Source organism: Sceloporus occidentalis, unplaced genomic scaffold, assembly GCF_023333645.1.
Source record: "Sceloporus occidentalis isolate IW3139 unplaced genomic scaffold, rSceOcc1.0.p SCAF_9, whole genome shotgun sequence".
Taxonomy (NCBI): Eukaryota; Metazoa; Chordata; class Lepidosauria; order Squamata; family Phrynosomatidae; genus Sceloporus; species Sceloporus occidentalis.
The window spans coordinates 25162714-25184763 of record NW_028316989.1 but is presented as its reverse complement, the minus strand read 5'-3'; the positions used below and the strand labels follow the sequence as shown (position 1 = coordinate 25184763).

At 49.3% G+C, this 22050-nt stretch overlaps 1 protein-coding gene across 5 annotated transcripts in view; it reads left to right on the top strand.

The window, feature by feature from the left end:
• KMT2A (lysine methyltransferase 2A) overlaps positions 1 to 22050 on the top strand; it is a 47248-nt gene that overhangs the window by 5183 nt on the left and 20015 nt on the right. For 4 of the 5 annotated variants that reach the window (XM_089537903.1, XM_089537905.1, XM_089537902.1 and 1 more), the window contains exons 2-15: positions 8658 to 8727; positions 10412 to 13140; positions 14075 to 14252; positions 14466 to 14700; positions 15472 to 15536; positions 15678 to 16073; positions 16543 to 16616; positions 17205 to 17333; positions 18712 to 18825; positions 19304 to 19450; positions 19652 to 19747; positions 20283 to 20403; positions 20692 to 20805; positions 21315 to 21499. In XM_089537903.1, coding sequence (XP_089394029.1) covers positions 8658 to 8727; positions 10412 to 13140; positions 14075 to 14252; positions 14466 to 14700; positions 15472 to 15536; positions 15678 to 16073; positions 16543 to 16616; positions 17205 to 17333; positions 18712 to 18825; positions 19304 to 19450; positions 19652 to 19747; positions 20283 to 20403; positions 20692 to 20805; positions 21315 to 21499 — 4653 coding nt within the window. The remainder of the gene's footprint in view (positions 1 to 8657; positions 8728 to 10411; positions 13141 to 14074; positions 14253 to 14465; positions 14701 to 15471; positions 15537 to 15677; positions 16074 to 16542; positions 16617 to 17204; positions 17334 to 18711; positions 18826 to 19303; positions 19451 to 19651; positions 19748 to 20282; positions 20404 to 20691; positions 20806 to 21314; positions 21500 to 22050) is intronic. The other variant, XM_089537907.1, reaches the window with a different exon arrangement.

Here is a 22050-nt window from a genome sequence, read left to right as displayed (position 1 = left end):
GTTTATTGGAAGAAGGCTTGCATGTCACAGAAGACTGGAAAACATAACTTGTACGTCTGTGTGTGTGATAGCATTGCTGGAGCTGCAGAGAGGATCCCCCCCCCCCCATACCTTTCCAAGCCTGTCCTGCAAAAACTGTCGCCAAACAAAGTGGCAGCTCATTCCTCCTCTCCTCTTCCTTTGGCCACAGATCTGCCTCCCAGCCAGTCTCTCAAGTAAGAAGGCAGGACATGGCAATTCAGAGGCTGCCACCCAATGCTCTGCCTTCTAGGCCTCACCTCTAATCTTGAATACAAAAATCCTCTTTTAATGTTGGCACAGAGTTATTGTTGTCTGATGTTCTTTTTCTGGAAACTTGGACTGGTATTCCCGAGGAAACACAAAATGGAGAGTTTTGTGAGAGGGTTCTTCGATCCTGTTGCTTTTTTAAAAGCCCTCCAAAGATGTAATGAAAATGATTATGATTTTGCTTGTTGGTGTGTGTTTTGTCTTGTTTGAATCATAGATAGAATAATGGAAGAGATCACAAGGGCCATCCAGTCCCTTGCGGCCATGCAGGAAATCCAAATCAAAGCATCCCCGATAGATGACCATCCAGCCTCTGTTTAAAGACCTCCAAGGAGGGAGATTCCACTACACTCCAAGGAAAGAGTGTGTTCCACTGTTGGACAGCCCTTACTGTCAGGAAATTCCTCCTAATGTTAGGTAGAATCTCTTTTCCTGGAGCTTGCATCCAATGTTCCAGGTCCTAGTCTCTGGAGCAGCAGAAAACAAGCTTGCTCCCTCCTTGATATGACATCCCTTCAAATATTTAAACAGGGCTATCATATCCCCTCTTAACCTTCTCTTCTCCAGGCTAAACATCCCCAGCTCCCTAAGTTGTTCCTCGTAGGGCATGGCTTCCAGACCCTTCACCATTTTAGTTGCTCTACTTTGGACATACTCCAGTTTCTCCACATCCTTTTTAAATTGTGGTGCCCAGAATTGGACACAGTATTCCAGGTGGGGCCTGACCAGAGCAGAATATAGTGGCACTATTACTTCTCTTGATCTAGACACTATACTTTTATTGATGCAGCCTTAAATTGCATTGGCCTTTTTAGCTGCTGTGTCGCACTGTTGACTCATGTTCAACTTGCGGTCTACTTGGACTCCCAGATCCCTTTCACATGTAGTTTCATTCAGCCAGGTGTCCCCCATCCTATATCCGTGCATTTCATTTTTCTGCCCTAAGTGGAGTACCTTACATTTCTCCGTGTTGAATTTCATTTTGTTAACTTTGGCCTAGCTTTCTAGTCTGTTCGGGTCATCTTGAATTTTGATCCTGTCCTCTGGAGTATTAGCTATTCCTCCTAATTTGGTGTCATCTGCAAATTTGATAAGTATGCCCCCAATTCTGTCCTCCAAGTCATTGATAAAGATGTTGAATAGCCCTGGGCCCAGGACAGAGCCCCACTGGACACCCCACTGGTCACTTCTCTCCAGGATGAAAAGGAGCCATTGCTGACCATCCTTTGGGTTCGGCCGGTCAACCAATTACAAATCCATTTAACAATTGCCTTGTCTAGCCCACATTTTACAAGCTTGCTTGCAAGAATGTCATGGGGAACTTTGTCAAAGGCCTTACTGAAATCAAGATATACTATATCCACAGCATTCCTTTCATCTAACAAGCTGGTAATTTTATCAAAGAAAGAGATTAGATTTGTCTGGCATGACTTCTTTCTCTGAAACCCACGTTGACTTTTTGTGATTATGGCATTGCCTTCTAGATGTTCACAGACTCTCTTTTTAATGATCTGCGCCACAATCTTTCCTGGTATAGATGTCAGACTAACTGGACGATAATTGTTGGGATCCTCTTTTTCCCCCTTTTTGAAGATGGGGACAACGTTTGCCCTCCTCCAGTCTGCTGGGATTTCTCCTGTTCCCCAGGAGTTCTCAAAGATTATTGCCAATGGCTCCGATACTACATTTGCCAGCTCTTTTAATACCCTTGGATGTAGTTCATCTGGTCCTGGAGACTTAAATTCATTTAGATTAACAAGGTATTCCTCTACTATCTCTTTACGTATTCTGTGCTGAAATCCCCCTATTCTGTCCTCTGCTCCTTTAGCCTCAGGTTGAGCACCCTTTTCCTTTTCTGAGAACACTGAGGCAAAGAAGGTCTTGAGTAATTCTGCCTTTTCTCTGTCCCCTGTTAGCATTTTGCCATCTTCTCCACGCAGTGGCCCTACCGTTTCCTTCTTCTTCCTTTTGCTGTGGGCATATCCATAAAAGCCCTTTTTGTTGTTCTTAACCTTCTCTAGCAAGCCTGAGTTCATTCTGCGCTTTAGCTTTTCTGACTTTACCCCTACACGTGCCTGCTATTTCTTTGAATTCCTCTTTGGTGATTTCCCCCTTTTTCCATTTCTTATACATGTTCTGTTTCAAACCTAGCTCAGTTGAAAGTTCCTTAGTTGTCCATCCTGGTTTCTTGAGACACCTCCCATTTTTCTTTCTCACTGGAACTGACTGGGGTTGTTCTCACTTACGATTTACAATGATTTAAAATACACCGGTTTCAGTAAAACCGATTCAAAATAACATGGGTGTTATCCCGCATTCCAAATTGCTTTTTTTCTTCATTCTCATTTACCAACTGATTTGCTTTAAATGATCCGCTTTCGTTCCTATTCAATAATGAATTGGTGTATATATAAACCGGTTTTAGTGTTATTTCGTTCGCATTCACCTTTTTCGGCTGTCAATCAAAGCGACGTCATCATGGCATCACAATAATTCAGAGTAACATGCACCGATGTATCCTGTACCTGCGTTCCCACTACCTGACCGTTTTTATTTTTTTTTTAATTTCGCGGGGTTTTTTTATAAAGGAGCCAATGAGGAGGCGCTTAAAGTGCCTATGAGCCTAAGCTCTGAGTCCTGTAATTTCCGGTCTCTCTTACTTTTGTTATTCGTGGGGAAGGACGGTTGAGGGAGAGAGAAAACTGCCTCCCCAAAACACTTCTGCTTGGCTGCCTTGGAAGACAGACCCCAGAGAGGCTGGGGGAAGTTCCTCCAGCAAGCAGTCATCCTTCTGGCTTGGAGATTTGGGGAGTGATTTTTTTGGAGGGGCAGCAGCCAATGAAAATCGTCTGCATCCGAGGCTCTTCTGTTGCGTTGTCCTCTTCTGTGTCTCCCCATATTAACTGCCATAACTCAGTGCTAGGGAATCCTGGGAATGGTAGTATATTATGGCACCAGCACACTCTGGCAGAGGAGGATAAATGTCTCACAAACACAACAGTTCCCATAATTCCTTAGTACTGAGCCAGGGCAGGTTAAGAGGTCTCAAACTATTATTTCTACAGTGGGTTTTGAACTACAGATGATTTTTTTTCCATAAATTAAAAAAGTTGTTACTTTATAATTTACCTTAGAAATATATATACATATATATACACACACACAAATATACATTCATATGCGTATATATACTTGCGTGCAAACACACACACACAAATATGTATGTGTATATACCTATATGTTTGTGTGTGTATGTGTTTATATATATATGCATGTGTGTGTGTGAGTATTCATATATAAACGTGTGTATCTATCTATCTATCTATCTATCTATCTATCTATCTATCTATAGTGTGCATGTTTGGAAAATCGGATCAAGGAGGAGAAAGCAGTGGGTTTAAGTGGCTAGAGACTCTGCATCCAAAGCCCAGGGTTGGAAAATCGGATCAAGGAGGAGAAGGCAGTGGGTTTAAGTGGCTAGAGACTCTGCATCCAAAGCCCAGGGTTGGAAAACGGGATCAAGGAGGAGAAGGCAGTGGGTTTAAGTGGCTAGAGACTCTGCATCCAAAGCCCAGGGTTGGAAAATGGGATCAAGGAGGAGAAGGCAGTGGGTTTAAGTGGCTAGAGACTCTGGATCCAAAGCCCAGGGTTGGAAAATCGGATCAAGGAGGAGAAGGCAGTGGGTTGAAGTGGAATACACACACACACACACACATCCAGGGTTTCCTATTTCTCCCCAGATTCCATTTGGGAAAGAGAGAAGGAAAGGCTCTATTTCCCCCCAGATTGCTGTGCATCCAGCCTCTCCTCTGTTACAAATGGTGTTCAATGGCTCTCCTCACACATAGGGGAGGTTGCAATCCACCGGGGGGAAAGTCTATGCGAATGGACTTTGCGAACGGAAGAAAATGGTGCTGGTGATGCAGAAAGAGACCAAAGAGGGTGACACCCCCAGGCCAACCCATCGCGCTCTGCTCCTCCCATCCAGTTGACCCGATTCAAAGGCTGAAACATTCCTATTTAAATACTCCGAATCCTATCCCAAATCAAGGAAAAATACTAGGGTTGACCCTTCTATTTTTTTACTCCAGTTTATAAGCCTCTAACCCAAATTAAATATAATAAACCGAATCAGATTCGAATCGTAGTAGAAACGATATCGGGTTATTCTAGAACTGTTCTAGAGTTAATTCGGGTTTCAGTAGGAACGCAACACCTTGGATTCGAGTTGTAACCCGGTGCATAAGCCAGTGAGAACAACCCCTTTGAAATTGTGCCTTCAGTATCTCCCTTTTGAGAAAGTCCCATCCTTCTTGAACTCCCTTATCTTTTAGTATTCCTGACCATCGGATGACCCCCAGTATTTCTCTAAGTTTACTAAAATCCACTCTCCTAAAGTCTAGAATGCATGTCTGACTATGCCTGGCTTCTCCTATCCATTGTATAACAAACTCCAGGAGAACATGGTCACTTCCACCTAAGGATCCCACCCTTGCACTCCATTAACTAAGTCATCCCTGTTGGTTAGGATCCAAAATATCAGATCCAGAGTCCCTTAAGGGCCCATCCTCCCAAACAGAAGCCTCTTGGGATCCCAAGGACCTCCTTTGCTGCTGGGTAGTTTCATGGACTGTGACCTTAGCCTTTCTCCAGTTGATCCTCTTTGAAGGTTTTATGGGCGGCTGCGATGGCAACACATTTCTGCTTCTGCCTCTGTTACAAGAAGTTGTGTCAGTCTCTGGCTCACCATTCACTGGCTTGCTGCTGGAGGTTGGCAAGCGGGAGGATGGAGGTTGTCTTTGCAGTTCAGGGAAAGGAGAGGAGAGGATCGGCTGCTCTTCCGTTTCCAAGCAAGCGTTGTGCCCAAATGGTTCCGACCTGCTTGATGACCCAAAGATTCCCTGATCATCCTGTTGGGCCTGTTTGGCGGAACTTTGGTCTTGACCCACTATGGCAGCTACCATACCTCCCACCAGTGGCAACGTCACTCTTGGATTGCTGCTGAGGAAATAATAGGTTCTTTCCATGTCCAGAATCCTGGGGTCAGACCTGTTGTCCCTGGGGGAAGGGCTCCAGAATTTGGCACTTCTCAGGTGAGGGTCCTTGAATGGCACCGTCCTGTGTTTGGGGCTCTACAGGCCTGTGGTGAATCAGTGCTGCCTCCATGCAACCAGGAATGCTCTTGTGCATGGATTGAGGAAGCAGAAGGTGGGCCACTGGCTTGTGATATTTGTACAATGTGCAAAACTCCTAAGATGTGGCAGGTCACTGTGGGGAAATAGCAGCCCACACAACATGGATGTGTGTGAAGGGGCTCAGCAGGGACTGAAAGGCAGCAAAAAAAAAAAAAAAATCTTCTACACTCAACCTTTGTGGGTGGCAGAGTTTAGCTTTCCACGGGCCTTTTCACCTTGGGTGGTCCTCCAAAATGGCTGTTCTGCCATTGTTGTGGGATGAGATGCTTCCTTGTTTTCACCAACAGCCCTTTTAGATTATTGTTTTCTGGCACCTGTGTTTCAGCCTTGCACCATCCAATTTGGGAGTAAGAAACAACACATGGTCTGGGGCCCTGCTCCACGATGTTTGCTAACAGAGCAGGGAGACCTGGGGAGATGCTTTTGCATTCAGGGGCATGGAGAGACGGTGAGCTGTAATGCTGTCCTAGGATGTGCTTCTGAAGTGGTGAACATGAGCACCTGATTGTGATGGACAGGATTTGGACGAGAAACAAGGTGGGCTTGAGAGACATGAAGTGAATTGCTGAAATGGGAAGCCGTGGAGTCACTGAAGGGTCCTGAGTGACTCAGCTGGTTATTGGGACTCTCCACTTACGGGAATCTAGATAGCTCTCTGGCCTTCTCTCTTTGTTGCTAAGCTGGGTCTCCAGAGGTCAAGCCGAGGGGCTGTGGAAGCAGTGGAGATTTGTAGCCTTTGACCAGGACACACTATTGTCTTGAATGTTGTTGGCTGGTGCCCAGATTGGTTTTGCCCACGTGGTTAGTCCTCACTGCACTTTCTTTGAAAATCCCTTGTTTTGGTATTCTTGGCTTTCTAGAAAGGGAAACTGGCCCTAGGGCCAGTGAAACTTTCCTGGCCAGCCTGTGTGCTTGTCTGCTGTGACTACAGAGGATGTTCCTGAGCTTTACAGAGCACCCATCTGATACAGCTGGGTATCTTCCCTGTCTGCAGAAACAGCCTGGGCTCTTCCTTGGAGGCCAGAACACAGTTTACTTCTTGCAGGGAGCCCCACGTGTGGAAGGGGAGTGACCGGCAGGGAAGAGGGACAACAGGAGGAGGAGGCTGCCGCTACCACCCTCACCCCTGTTGTTGTTGCTGCTGCTGCTGGCCGCTGCAGTGCTGTGTGCAAAGCCAGAGCCTGGGAGCAATGGGCTTCCACAGCATTCCTTCAGCCCTGCTTGTTTCAGCTGGGCACAGAGACCACAGCTGAGCTCATCCTCCATGGAGTGACCTCCTTTGTAGGAGCCCACAGACACACAGTCAGTCTTTCTCTGTGGGTCTTTGCATACCTCCTGCCCTCGCTCCCTCCTTAAGCCAAGGCTGGAAGGAGAGTGGGCTACTTCTTGACATAATGCTGAAAAACAAGCCATCTCATTGCTCCCTCACCAGGCCCTCCCTGATGGTTATGAATGTCGGAGGAGGAGGTTCACCTTCCAAGGTGCTCTGCTATCTCTGACTCTTTTTTCAAGTCTCCTGTGCATAACTAGCCCCCAGCATGATAGCTTTCCTCAGAAATGATGTCCCTTCTTAGATCACACATGCGCCTGTGTGCTTGTTTGTGTGTTCTGGGAAGTCTTCCACCTGCCCTTTGTGGCCAGGTGGGCTGATCAGGATTCCCTGGGGAAAGGCTGGGGATGTCCGGGTGGACCGCCAGGACCTGAGTAGAGGTATTCTGGCTCCCTCAACATAGTTTTTCAGGTGTGCCCACACAAAATGAGGCCTGCCCATCTTGGCCCTCCTTTGTGTCAACTATAAGCCCTCCTTGGCTACAAAGAGCTAGCAGTTGCACATATCAATTCCCTGCAAGGCCATTGTTAGAGTCTTCTTCCCATGGAGCCCCCTCCCACCTCGGTTGTGGGGTGACATGACTGAGGTCTTCCCCTGCAGATGCCATGTGGTAGCCTCATTCTGCTCCTGCCCATTCCCTCTTCTTCTTGCCCAGCACTTGTGGGAGGGAAGGGTTACCCTTGCTGGGCCCTTCTCCATCCAGCCTAAATCCTACAGTAAAGGGCTGGCCTGGGGATGGGTGGCTCCTGCTAGATTTTTGTGTTGTGGGTCAACAAGATGTACCTGGCAGTGCAAGCAGAGGGGCCAGGGAGCCCTCCCCCCAACCATTCCCAAACATGCCCCTTTCTTTTTTGCCAGCTGAGAGAGTGGTTGCCATTCGCACCTGTGGCCAAACATGAAAGCACCAGACTTCCATGGGGAGGTATATCTCATCCTCTCCCACTGAACTTTGGTAGCCTGCTCCCCACTGATAGGCCTTATGGTACATACCACCTACCCAACGGCAAGCCATGGCTCTTCACATCTGGAGGCCTTATGGTACATGCCACCTACCCAACGGCAAGCCATGGCTCTTCACATCTGGCCAGTTGGAAGCCGCCTGTCTTTTGCTCTATGTTTGTAGTCAGCAATGCTGTTGTAGGCCTCAGAGCTTCTGAGTGACAACCTAGGCAAATGGAGGGGCATGGGGTCCACACTGGTACCCACATCCCAGTAGCATGGCAGCTGATGAGTGAGGGCCTTTGAGCTTCCCATTGAAGTGGGACTACACCCCCTTGGCTTCCAGTCGCACTGCCAGGTACAGGCCCCAGGCCCATAAGTGCAGCCTGAAGGCACTACCCTCCAGCTTCAGTTGGTTCCCAGCGATTGGTTCTCGGAGGGTCTCTCTAGGCATTGTGGCATGGACCAGCCTGTTCCCTTCATAAATCCACCAAACCCTTTATGGCAGTGCACATTGTAAGTGAGTGATGCGTTGTGAGAAGAAATCTCTATTTCTGGCTTTTTCAAGGCAGCTCTGTTGAGCTCCCTCTGCATTGATTTGCTCTAGGCAAGTGGTAGTCAAGTGGCTTTTCCCTTTGAGTGTTGGAAAGCCTCCTTCATGTGGTGTTCTCTAGTTTTGTTTGCAGTGTTTGGATGTTGTTCAGTTGTACTTTGTGGGGGTTGTGAGAGTCATCTTGCAGTTGAGGGCGCCTTGGTCCAATAAGCAGCAGGTGGAGGTTAATCTCATGGCGAGTTTCCTTCAACTTCTGCTTATTTGGGGGCAGGTATCTGGTGCAGCTGACAGATTTTCCACCCCATGCCTTATTCTTCCTTCATCCATTTACCATTTTACTATCTTTTTGCAGGATGAGCAGTTCCTAGGCTTTGGATCAGATGATGAGGCCAAAGGACAGAGTCCCGCCAAGTCTCCCACAGGTATGTTGTGTTTCCATCTTGCCACCTTCACAAAAGAGTTAGTTCTGATGGGATTGGCATCTGGCTGGCTTAAAGGGCACACCATTTAGGGCTCCAGGTGGTGAAGTATAGATGTTCTGCCTTTTCTTTTTATTGTCTGCTTAATGTCATATATTCCTTCTGGTAGAATGGTACATAAGCTCTACAACTAAAGAGTCCTTTGGCAATCCTTTTGGGGAAGGGAGAATGGAATGCAAATTGTAAAACCAGTATAAGGCTCAGGTTCCTCAGTAGCCTCATGATACTGCACCTGCTGTCACCAAATGAGGAGTGCACCGTCAGAGGGCAGTTAGGCCCAGTTGCCCCTTCTCCAAAGCCTTGGAGCTGCCTCACAGCCCAGTAGGGCATGTTAGACCCACAGAAAAAGATGGGTGGGCCTCTGTCAGGACAGGGAGGTCTCTTCCTTGCTCAGACTTAACCACTCCAGCTTCCAGGGATGCGTAAATGGCTGAATGATCTTGGTCTTTGGAGAAGCTTGGTGTAGTCTTGGGGTACTTGAATGGGTGTTGTGGAGGCCATGCCCTACAGCTCACCCTATTTCTCCAGACCTGAGCAGTGCTAAAATGGTGTAATGCAAAATGAACTCTCCGTTTGGCACATTGGTCTCTGGTTCTAAAAATAAATGCAGTTTCCAGGGGAAAAATTGACATTTTTGGAAAAATAGGAAAAAATTCCAGTGTTAGCACCCTTTACAGATTAAAAGTCATGTTGTTACTTTAGGAATATCAGATACATAATAGATCTATTTGGCACACAATTATCATGTTTGGTATATTAAAAGTACAGTTTCTTCAGATATTAAGTACAAAATGAATGTAGTTTTTCTTAATTTTTATTAAAACGGACCTGATTTTTTAAAATATTTATCTCCCAACTTGTATCAAAAGATCTCAAGGAAGAGCACAAGTAAAATAGGTATAAACAGTTTAAGATCATTTAATTAAAATAGATTAAAAAAATTAAATGATCTTAACCTGTTTATACTGATTTTACTTGTGCTCTTCCCCAAGACCTTTTGATATAAGGTGGGAGAGAAATATTTTTTAAAAATCAATGAAATGATTCTTAAAGAAAATGAGGCTTTTTCATCTTGTTCAGTAAAAAAAACTACTTTTGGAGGAAATGTGGTTCTTAATTTTTCCTTTTATTTCTGGACTTTGAGAAATTCCTTTGTGATTTTTAAAATCTTGGGATAATTCTGTTCCTTCCTAGTGAATTTGGTGGAAGTCTTACTCCTACAGAGAAGCTGTGAAGTAGCAGAGTATGCTTTGCTTCTTTCCTGTAGGCAGTTTGCCATGAGCCCAGGAGCCTTTTTCCACGTTCACCTGCGTCAGGCGAGGGGCAGCCCATACACAATACAGAAACACATAATACTCAGCTGGTCTTTACAAGAGTGGTGTGCCTTGAGGAAACAGATCTCTGCACCTCCTTGCTTGCCTTCTCCCTCCCCATTCCCTCTTTCCTTTCGTGTCATGTATTTTTACACTGTAAGCTTCTTGCTTTAATGTTCGCTAAGGGGCCATCTTCATTTTACTCAGCTATAAGCCTCTTTCTTGGGGAGCCTTTCTAGCTGCAAACAATGCTTTCAATAAATAGACAAAAAATTAAGGAGCACTTTATCCTTCTTTTTCTTCTGCAACCATAGCTAAGGCCGGTGCGCGTAAACCTCGTGGGAGACCCCGAAGCAACTTAGACCGAAATTCCATTGCGCTGCCAGAGTCCATACCTGAATATTCACCTTCAAGCAAATCAGAACCCATGTTGATGGAAAAAGTGAAGAAGAAAGAGTTGAAAGGCAGTGAAAAGCGGCGAGGGAGGCCTCCTGCCCTCAGCAACATGAAGTTCAAGTTCACCCGCAAAGAGGGGCTTCCAGAGGCTCAAAAGGGAGACAAGGAGGAGAAAGAGAACCTGAAGAAAATCAAGCGGGCACCCTCCACGGCGTTTCAGCACGCTGCAAAAATCAAGAAACTGAGAGCAGGCAAACTCTCCCCATTGAAGTCCCAGTTCAAACCCAGCAAACTGCAGATCGGGAGGAAGGGGGTCCAGATTGTGCGCAGGAGAGGAAGGCCACCGACTTCTGACAGAGCCTTGAAAGCTGCGCCAGCTCTTGTAGTGAGTTCTCAGCTGGAGAAAGCGCAGCGGGTGCGAAAAGAGAAAGAGGGGATGTCTCCCCTCCCCAAAGATGCCAAGGCCCCAGCAGTCAGGCAGAGCCCCCGGCGGCCTGTGAGGATTATTCCCTCCTCCAAGAGGACCGACACCACCATTGCCAAACAGCTTTTGCAGCGGGCCAAGAAAGGGGCGCAGAAGAAGATTGAGAAAGAGGCAGCCAAGCTGCAGGGGCGGAAGGGAAGGACTCAGCTGAAGAACATCCGTCAGTTCATCATGCCGGTGGTGAGCGCCATCTCCTCACGGATCATCAAAACCCCCAAGCGCTTCATCGAAGATGAGGACTATGACCCTCCCATCAAAATAGCACGTTTGGAGTCCAACCCCAACAGCCGCTTCAGCGCCACCTCTTGCGAGTCCAGCGAGAAGTCCAGCGGTGCCTCACAGCACTCTTCCCAGATTTCTTCAGACTCCTCACGCTCCAGCAGCCCCAGTGTCGACACATCCTCTGATTCCCAGGCCTCTGAAGAGGTGCAGGCCCTGTCGGAAGAGTGTGGCAACAACCCGGCGGCCCAGCCTCCATTGCCCGTCTCCCTGTCCCCTGAGAACGAGAGTGGAGAGAGGAGGAAGAGGAGGCGGAAGCGGAGGCGGAGGAAGAGGAGGGTGCTCTCCCTGGCAGAAGGGAACTTTGTGCCCAAGCCAGCCAAGAAGCTGACCGGCCTCCAGAGCATGTCCCAGACCCAGCATCCGCCACTGCCAGCTACCTCCTCTTCATCCTCACCTCCCCCGCCCCTCCTCACCCCGCCCCCGCCCCTTCAGCCTGCAGCTGGCATCTCAGACCATGCCCCCTGGCTGATGCCACCCACCATTCCCTTGGCGCCAGCCTTCTTGCCCCCTGCTGCTGCCTCCAGCAACCCTATGCAGGAGAAGCGAAAGTCCATTCTTCGAGAGCCCACATTCCGCTGGACCTCCCTGAAGCACTCTCGGTCCGAGCCCCAGTACTTTTCCTCAGCAAAGTATGCCAAAGAAGGTCTCATCCGCAAGCCTGTATTCGATAACTTCCGGCCTCCGCCTTTGACCCCAGAGGACGTTGGCTTTGCCTCCGGCTTCTCTGGTCCTGGGGCCACAGCGTCGACCCGTTTGTTCTCCCCCCTTCACTCGGGAACGAGGTTTGAACTGCACAAAAGGAGTCCCCTGCTGCGCGCCCCCCGGTTCACCCCGAGTGAGGCCCACTCACGCATCTTTGAGTCCGTGACCTTGCCTTCCTCTGTTGGGCGAAGCGCAGCTGGAGGCGCCATGGGCTCTTCGAGGAAGCGGAAGCGGAGGGTGTTCAGCCCCATTCGGACGGAACCCAGGTCTCCGTCACACTCCATGAGGACAAGAAGCGGGCGGCTCAGCGCCTCTGAGTTGTCCACTCACCCGCCTCCGTCCTTGGTCTCTTCCTCTTTGGCGAGCATTTCCGTGGGTTCCCTCACCACCAGTGCCTTAAACTCCACGTTCACATTTCCTTCCCATTCCCTCTCCCAGCCTGGGGAGTCAGCTGAGAAGAATCAGCGGTCACGGAGGCAGGAGGGCATTCCATCCGAGCCTTTCTCCTCTGGCAGCCCTGCTCCCCTCTTTCTCTGGTTCACCCCAAGTCCCCAGACAGAGAGGGGAAAGAACAAAGACAAAACTATCAGTGACTCATCCAAAGATAAAGAGAGTGAGAAAGGTCTTGAGAAGGAGAGGAGCAGAGACAGAGAGAGAGAGAAAGAAAACAAACAGGAGTCCCGGAAAGAGAAAAAGAAGAAGGGATCAGAAGTCCAGGGCAGCTCTGCTTTGTTCCCCCTGGCTTGCATGGCCAAAGGAAATTCCATCGCCCATGAAGAAGTGGCAGTCTCCTCTTCGACCAAGAAGCCTGTGGGACGGAAAAAGGTGTCACCGACAGCAGCCGATTTGGTAGAGGATGTGCCCACTGTGGTTCTGGTGGACTCAGCAGCCACCCTTTTCAAGAGCAAAGTACCCAAGAAGGGCCGTGGGGCACTGGAGAAATCCAGCCTGGAACTTGGCTTGGCAGCTCCTTCGGTGGAAAAGGAAGAGTCCCCGCGTCTCCCTGCGACATCTGTCGGCCTCATGAAACATGCCTCCATCAGCTCGGTGTTGGCTCATGCAGACAAAATCCCAGTGACTGACAAGAGGGTAGCCAGTCTCCTAAAGAAAGCCAAAGCCCAGCTGTACAAGATCGAGAAGAGCAAGTCCCTTAAGCAGGTGGATCAGCCCAAAGGACAGGTATTTGCCACAGAGGTTTTCAAAACAGAGCTGGCAGGGGAAGGGAGGTAGCTGGGGCTGCCAGAGACTGTGCCTTTCCTGGCATGATTTTGGGGTGAGGAGGACTGTGGGCACAGCACTTCCTGGGGTTTTTGTAAGCAAGCCAGAGTAGGATGTTTGGAGTTAGGTTTCCACTGAGCCAGGATTATAATCTCCATTGAGCTCCCAGGGCAAGTAGCCCCAGGCCCGACAGATGCTCGGGAACAACTGGTCCCTAAGATGGCTGGGAATTGAAGAGAACTAGGGTCCAGTGACATTGGGAGGCCCCCGTCCCATGCTGAGGCCCCTTTTGCTTCCCCATCCTGCAGGCTTCTCTGGTGGCTCCAACCCTTAGCTGTTGCTGCAGTCTTTTCCCCCCACACTTCTGGCTTGGGCTGCCCACTGTCACCCCCACCAAGACAGCAGCTGGGAGAAAACTGGGGGAGGTTGGTTGACTCTGTTGTTCACAAGGGGCATAGCCCACAGGTTCATACACTTATATAAGTAGCTGAGAGAATGCAGGCAGAGGGAGCACTCACTTGTTGACCTGGATTTTATTGGGGCTCCCAACTAGAGTAGGCCCACTGAATCAGGGGGATTTACCGCAGTGTGTTGTCACACCATCAGACTGTTAATTCAGTGGGTCTAGTCCAGTTGGAAGTCATCAGTAATATCTAGATCGTTCTGTTGCTTGTATTAAAAGGCCCTTTTCATGGTGGTGGGGAGCTGCTAGTGTTCTTGGTGCCCTAGCAAAGGGGTCTCTCTGGGAAATGAAACTTCGCAGAAGGTTGAGAAGGAGTGCCTTATGCTTTCCGTGCTGGATCTGACTCACACTTTGTGGGATAGTCAGCTGCACTAGATGCTCCAAGCAGCCCTTGCTCACCATTTTCTGTGTTCTCTCCCCTGTGGGACCCAGGGTCAAGAAAGCGATTCCTCTGAAACCTCTGTGCAAGGGCCACGCATAAAGCATGTCTGCAGAAGGGCAGCCGTCGCACTAGGCCGCAAGCGAGCTGTCTTTCCCGATGACATGCCCACTCTGAGTGCCTTGCCATGGGAGGAACGGGAGAAGATTTTGTCTTCCATGGGGAATGATGGTAAGCACCTCTACATGCATGGCTTTTCCTCTCACAGTAGGAGGTGTCAGTGGCCCTCCATGGGGTCAAAAGCCAGAAGAACTGGGCTTGTGGGAAGGCCTGGCAGGCCCTCCAGCCCACCTGTTTCAGGAAAGCAAGACAGGATCATTCTGTTGACTACTCCCCAAGTCCTCTTGGTTGACTGCTGAATTAACCGGGTATTTCTTTTGATAGACAAGTCCTCCATTGCTGGTTCTGAAGATGCTGAGCCCCTCGCGCCACCTATCAAGCCCATTAAGCCTGTCACCAGGAACAAGGCCCCCCAGGAACCTCCGGTGAAGAAGGGCCGGCGATCAAGGCGCTGCGGGCAGTGTCCGGGCTGCCAAGTCCCTGAGGATTGTGGCATCTGCACAAACTGTCTGGATAAACCAAAGTTTGGTGGGCGTAACATAAAGAAGCAATGCTGCAAGTAAGTTTGGCGGGACCCCCCCCCCCCCAAGTATATACTCTGCCTTCCTGTAAAGGCAGGAGAAACCATCTGACTGCCACCAAAGAAGTGGGGATTGCAAGATGGGTAACTTTGCTATGCTCCATTTCCCAGCGCAGGTTCTAGCAAAAGCCAGCAAATACCAGCATGGGAAAAGGGATGTAAAGAAAAGGATGTGGGGAGGGAGAGATGTAAAGTCAGGCTCAAATGGCTTCTCTCTCAGTCAAAGAAAGGGAAGAAGGGAGGTGCTGCCATGCTAAGTTTGGCTTCAACCTTTCTGGCTTCGGGTTTTAATTTGCTAAACAGGACTACTCAAGTATAGCTAGGAAGGGGCTCTCTGGTAAGGCAGCATGCGTCCCCCGCAATGCTTTCCCTGAGCTGCTTCACCAGAGCAGTATTGCCAGCTGTCAAAGCCAAGCTGCAAAGCTCAAGTGCAGGGGAGCCATCACAGTCTCCTTCTCTTGAAGGGAACATTCAGACTCCCAGAAGCGGCTTAGTGGGTCAGTTCCTTTCAGCATGCTAGAAAGGCTGCCCATGCCAAGCAAAACCTGGGTTTGTCTGACCCACCTGATTGTCAAAGGAACCCTGATGTGGTTGGAATGGTTCCCCTCTTTCATGCCCAAAGCTGTACCTTTCCTAGAGGCCTGTTGTGTCATGCTGGGGCCCAGAGCCCCCTGAGATGCTCTGGGTTGGGAGATGCCCCCAGTATCTCCTCCTTTGAAGCTCCCTCTTACCTCTTCCCGTCCTTCCTAGAATGAGGAAGTGTCAGAATCTGCAGTGGATGCCCTCCAAAGCCTATCTCCAGAAGCAAGCCAAAGGTTTGTTGGAATTATTATTATTTGAGGCGGGGGCAGACTGGCGACTGCTCCAGACTGCCCTGCCACCACCACCTCTCTGCCATTAGCTGTTTGGGCGGACTAGGTTTGTCATTGCATCTGCGGTGCCTTTTTGTTCTGCAGCTGTCAAAAAGAAAGAGAAAAAATCCAAGTCCAGCGAGAAGAAAGAGAGCCACGTGGGGAAGGGCCAGTCAGAGCCTGGGCAGAAAGCAGCAGCAGCACCAGCTCCTCAGCCCCAGCTGGCGAAAGAGAACCACGTCCCAAAGAGGGCCACAGAACCAGCCTGGAAGCCCAGCGAGGAGCAGAGCAAAGAGGGGCCGCCCCTGCCCCCTCCACCTGTGCCCTTCCCAGACTCCAAGCACACACTCCCTCTCATCACCCGGAAGTCTGGCAAGCAGGCGGTGCCCCCCACGCCAGTTCCCCCCATCCCACCCCTGAGCTCAGGCCCACCGAAAAAGGAAACCTCCAAAACCATCCCTGCGGAGCCCAAGAAAAAAGCAGCCCCACTACCAGACGTGGGTATGTGTCCCTGTGGGGCATGGGCAGCCCCACACTGTCTTCTAGAGAGAGCAGTCCTGGTCTCACTGAGAGGGAAAGAGGGAGGGAAGAGAACTAGACCTCTCTGCAGTGACCCTCTTGCTCTGAATGGGAGAGGAGCCTGAGGGCCTGCTAGAGGAATCGTCTGATGGGTGAAGGTGACTGGCATCGCACCCACACACTCTGATCGGCAGCAGGCACGAGCTGGCATCAGATCATTCTTTTATAATTAAAGACTGGGTTGCTTGCTTGCTCTCGTTCTCTTGCTCTCTTTATTTCTCTTCCTTTCAACAACAGTGTTTTACACATTGCTATTTTCTTGAATCCCTGAGTTCCTTTTGACTTCTAGAGGCAATTCTTCATTATAATCAAGTGTGTTTTTCCTTTTCCTAGCTGCAGAGCAAAGCAAGCAATTCTTCATTATAACCAAGTGTGTTTTTCCTTTTCCTAGCTGTAGAGCAAAGCAAGCCGAAGAAAATGGCTTCTCGACCAAGTTTACCAGTGAAACAGAAGCCAAAAGAAAAGGTGAATTGCTTTTCAGCTTTGGTCTCAAATGAACGGAAGGAGTTTTTCATGGCTGGATCCATAGTAGAGTGCCATAAAAGTAGCCCAAGCTGAAAATTGCCTCTGCCCCTCCCTGCCCCTCTGCATGGGGCTCCTTGGGAGTGAACTGCATGGCTCTCCCAGGGGCAGGTTGGTGCCCTCCTGTTCTTCTTTGTGATGTGGCCGCTGCATGGAGCAGCCTATAGCCCAAGCAAGGCAAGCCACTGACCTATAAGCACTTAATAAAGATCAAGGTGTCTGCTTTTTAAAAATAATTGTTAATGGCTATGAAACTCCTGTCACTCTTCGCATTTTGGAGCATCAGAGAAGCCAAGTAATGAATTTTCTTGTCATTCATTCTTCTGGTGCCTCAACAGAGAGCTTGTGGTATGAAAATTAATCATTTTTTTAAAAAAATATGTATTTTGTATTGATTTTATATTGTAATATTGTGACAGCAGTACATAAAATTACTATTCAGTTGAATATGAGCAGGCATAATACCAAGATAAAAAATATCAGAAGTGATTCTTTACATAGCCAGACCTTCTTTGTGCCCTGGTTCTCCAGGAGAAGCCCTCTCCAGTCTCCAAGCCAGAGAGCAGCGCCTTCAATGTGCTGAGCACTCTATCGAACGGGAGCATCTCCAGGCAAAAGCCCCTGACAGATGGGGTCCACAGGATTCGAGTGGACTTCAAGGTAATTGAGTGGCTCCAGCTGCAGCCTCTCCTTGGTCTGTCAAGAATGCGGCTTGTGGGCCAGTAGAAACCTTTGCCCTTCTCCAAAGAGCTGTTCTGCTGAGCACTGCTTTGTTTTCAGTAATGGATGAAGCCCCTTGGTTCTTGGTGTGGCACACAGTGGACAGCCAAGGCTGGGGATTGTGCTTGAGGGTACTAGCAGGTTCTGTAAACGAAGGTGGTAACCCCCCGAGGGTTTTGATGCCCAAGGACAGCCTGGAGCTGGTAAGAAAAGAAGAGCCATGCTGGCTGTGACCAGAGGCCCTGCCTTGCCCGGCCTTCTCTTTGAAGGGAAGCCAGATGCCCCTGGGAAGGTGAAGGTAGGAAAGGCGTGCAAGAGTCCATGTTGCTGTTCATGTTCCCAAGCAACAGGTATTCAGAGGCAGGAGGCACCATTGCAAGGGTTAACCACCAATAGCTTTATCTTTGGTGCATTTGTCTAATAGCGTGTCCAGCTGTTCAAACTGTCAGCTGTCACTTTATCTTAGAATAGTGAAATCTACTCCTTTAACTGTTTACCAGGTGAAATCTCCCAACATTTTGTTTCTGGAGATGTGGTCCAGTTGGCTGCTGGGGTTACAGGAGAGGGGGCTGCATTGTCCACTTTCTCCACACCATGCACAGTTTTATGCACATTTGTCATGACTCTTCTTGCCTTTTTAAAAAACCCAAACCCTTCTGTTGTTAGTCCTTGGAGGAAATGCTTCTGCCCATCAGGAGGGAAGGTCTGCTTTGAGCATATTATTCCTCCCACTCTTGTCCAGCAGACAACTTGTACATGCAGAAGTTTCAGTGCATGAATTATCTCCTGTGCTTTATTATTTATTTATGTATTTAATTTTATTTATATTCCTCTTTCTTTCTAGCGTGAGACCCAAGGAGTCTTATGCCGAACCTAAAACATGATAAAGCTAAGATGATTTAAAAAAAAAAAACAGAGCATGATAAAACAAGATATGCTAAAATGTCATTAATTTTAAAATGGGTAAAATCAGTTTAAAAATAAAAAGCAGCACATATGCACTATGAAAAGACTCTCCATGACCACTTAACCATCAAATGCCTGTGTCAGTAAATACCAGTACAGGCATTACAGCTGAATGGCTACCTGAGTAAAAACCCAGGTGGGCTGCCTGTGAGGCATTCCAGCCATTTGACTATAGTGACTGTGCTGGGAAGGCATTCGCCTTGGTAGGTGACAGGGCTGTGCTGGTGGGCTGGCCAACAGTCTAGGCCTCAGATGCATCTGCAGGACCTTTCCAGTAATGCCTCTTCCTTTTGCAGTTGTTGAGTGTGGCGTAAGGCTTGCTCCCTCCTTCTCTTTCCTTTCTACTTTTCAGGAGGACTGTGAGGCTGAGAGTGTTTGGGAAATGGGTGGGCTGAGTATCCTGACTTCGGTCCCTATCACACCCCGGGTGGTCTGCTTCTTGTGTGCCAGCAGTGGACATGTGGAGGTAAGGTGTTCATTTGACCATCCACCCAGAAAGTTCCAGAGAGGGTGCTTTGTGTGCATGATGACAGGTTTGAGTCCTTCATAAAGACTCCCAGTTATTTGTGCAGAGTCAGCTGCCATCTGAGAGGCTGCCTGACCTTCCTCTGAAGGAAAAGTCTAGCTGAGCCAGTTCTGACTAGCTTTTCACAAGGCTGACCAGTGGTTGCCATGGGGCAGGTCCCCATCCATTTCAGTGCAGTTTGGTGTGGATGTCTGAGCTTTATCTCCCCCCTTAGTGTTACAGCCTGGGGTGGATGATGGTGTGTATGGTCTTCCTGGAAACACACACTAAGGGCATGTGGGACTGTGGACCAGATCATGAGCATGGAAGTGACCTCACAGCATGCTCTTTGGAGACACAGCCACTGGAAGCCAGCTGTGTGAAAAGTGGGTGGCCTTGGTGCACAGCTGACCCACTAACTTGCATTCTTCCCTTGCAGTTTGTTTATTGCCAGGTGTGCTGTGAACCTTTCCACAAGTTCTGTCTAGAGGATAGTGAGCGCCCCTTCGAGGACCAGTTGGAGAACTGGTGCTGCCGTCGCTGCAAGTTCTGTCATGTGTGTGGGAGGCAGCATGAGGCCACCAAGGTAGCTGGGCAGCCTTTGGGGGACTGCTGTGAATGAGGAGCTCGCTGGGCTCTGTAGCATCCCGAGGGTGGCGGTGAGGGCATTTCCCAAATGCACCTTGGCAGCATGATATGCTCCAGAAGGGTGTCAGAGCTTAAAAGTAGTGTGAGAGGCTTTGGGGATTGGCCAAACAGGTTGCTGCTGCCTCTTGTGTTTCTGCAGCAATTGCTGGAGTGTAACAAGTGCCGAAACAGCTATCACCCGGAGTGCCTGGGACCAAACTACCCAACAAAGCCCACCAAGAAGAAGAAAGTTTGGGTGAGTGACCCCCAAGCTGGCTAAGGCAGACTTCCCTTCATCCTCCCTTATCATGAGACTTGGTTAGCACAATTTCCACAGTGGTAGGCCTTACCCAGAACCCAGACAAACACCGACATCTGCCCTGTGTGCCAACTGTGTGTCCCCACCCCATGCGCCATGGCAAAGGAGGAGGCTTGGGTTCCCTTCCATGGTTCACCAACAGGGGCAGCCTCTTTAGCAACACAGGCTGCATTGGTAATGTACATGCATTGCCTTGGGAATGCTTTCTTGCCTGGATCCTTTCCATTTTTGCTGTGCTGCTGCTGTGGCACTTTGTGCTTTTACCATATTGCTGGTTTCAGCTTTCAGTACTTTTGAGCAGTGAGCAAAGAAATGGCGTGAATCATAGAATAATAGAGTTGGAAGAGACCACAAGGACCATCCAGTCCAACCCCCAGCCATGCAGGAACTCTCAATCAAAGCATAACCGACAGGTGGCCATCCAGTCTATGTTATTTGTTGTGAATACACAAGCTCTTGTCTCTCTTCCCAGATCTGCACTAAATGTGTCCGCTGCAAGAGCTGTGGGTCAACAACGCCAGGCAAAGGGTGGGATGCCCAGTGGTCTCATGACTTCTCCCTGTGCCACGATTGTGCCAAACTCTTTGCTAAAGGTGAGGAGAGGCTGGGAGCACAGCTGGTGACAAATCCACAGGCGGATGAGGGGAAGGTTGCAAGCAAAGTGGGTGAGGCAAGCCCATGTGCTTGTCTGCCTCCCTGTCCTTCACATTATATATTCAGGGCAACTGCCAGGTAACAATCTGTTGTCTGCTAGTGGCAAAACCACCTGGTAGCCACGTGTCTCTAATGACAGCTAGCCCTGAGTCCTCTTCAGCCAGTTGCTGAGGAGTGGGGGGATCTGCCTGCAGGAGCCCAGTCTCAACCCTTTGTCTCCCTTGCAGGGAATTTCTGCCCCCTCTGCGACAAATGCTATGATGATGATGACTATGAGAGCAAGATGATGCAATGTGGGAAATGCGACCGCTGGGTCCATTCCAAGTGTGAAAACCTCTCTGGTGAGGCCCTGTTACATCCCCTGCCCACCTGAGCAGTGGCATGTGCAAACAGGAAACTAATGCCTGAGCACTCTGGCAAAGCCAGCCTGGCTTATGAAGAGTGGGGTCAAGTTCTTCCATTGTCTGCCTGGGGCAAAACCAGCTGGTAGACACACTATCTCTGGATGGGGGGCATCAGAATGCTGGCAAAACCCAGGAGGTGAACAGCATGTGCTGTGGGAGTTTAATCTGGACTGAGGGGCTTCAGGGAGCCCAGAGGCCCTTTTCCTGCCTTCTGGGGAAGGGTTTTTGGGGTTTTTTGTTTTTTGTGGGAGGGGGAGGAGTCATTCATGGATCTGTATCCAAGGCAGAGAGTTGTGTCTTAGTCCGCTCCAGTCCCCTCTAGTTTTATCAACGTAAACACTGTCTGTCCCTGAGGGTTGCCCACTGCCTGTCCAGCCCTCAACTGAGACATTCAGCCCTCTCTGCCTTGGCATCCACAATGTAACAGTTGACCTGTCTCCTTTCAGATGAGATGTACGAGATCCTTTCCAACCTGCCAGAGAGTGTGGCTTACACCTGCATAAACTGCACAGAACAGCATCCTGCAGAATGGCGGCTGGCATTGGAGAAAGAGCTGCAGCTCTCTCTGAAGCAGGTTTTAGTTGCCCTGTTCAATTCCAGGACTACCAGCCACTTGATGCGCTACCGACAGGTAGGCCTGACTCCCCTCCTAACCCTCTTCCTGGGGCTGCATAAACATCTCTGACCTCCAACTGCTGGGATCTGGGCCCAGTGAGGATGGGGGAGCTCCAGGTATGATATTCCTTTTAGGGTTTCTAGGACACGCAAAGCAGAACTAGAACATTCCTGGTTGGTGGCAGTTGTGAAGGTGCATGTCAGAGGCTAATAGCTAAAGAGGAACAGAAACCCAGCTTTCTGTCTCCAGTGGAAGATGCTGGTATTCCTAGCATACTAGAGTTGGAAGGGGCCTCAGGGGCCATTAAGGGCACCCCCCCCCCCGACTCAACCCAAACTCAAATCTGAAGCAGGCCTAGCAGCAGGGAGCTGCCTTGAGTCCCTATTCCAAAAGGAAGGTGGGATATAAATAAATATCATTATCATCATCATCATCATTGCCGTCCAGCTTCTTTCTGAGGATGCCCAGAGAAGGAGACCCCACTTCCCTCTCCTGTTCCATACATTTCACAGAGTGGCATTGCGTGATAGATTCAGAACTTGTTCTGCCCTCTTTGTATCCTGTCT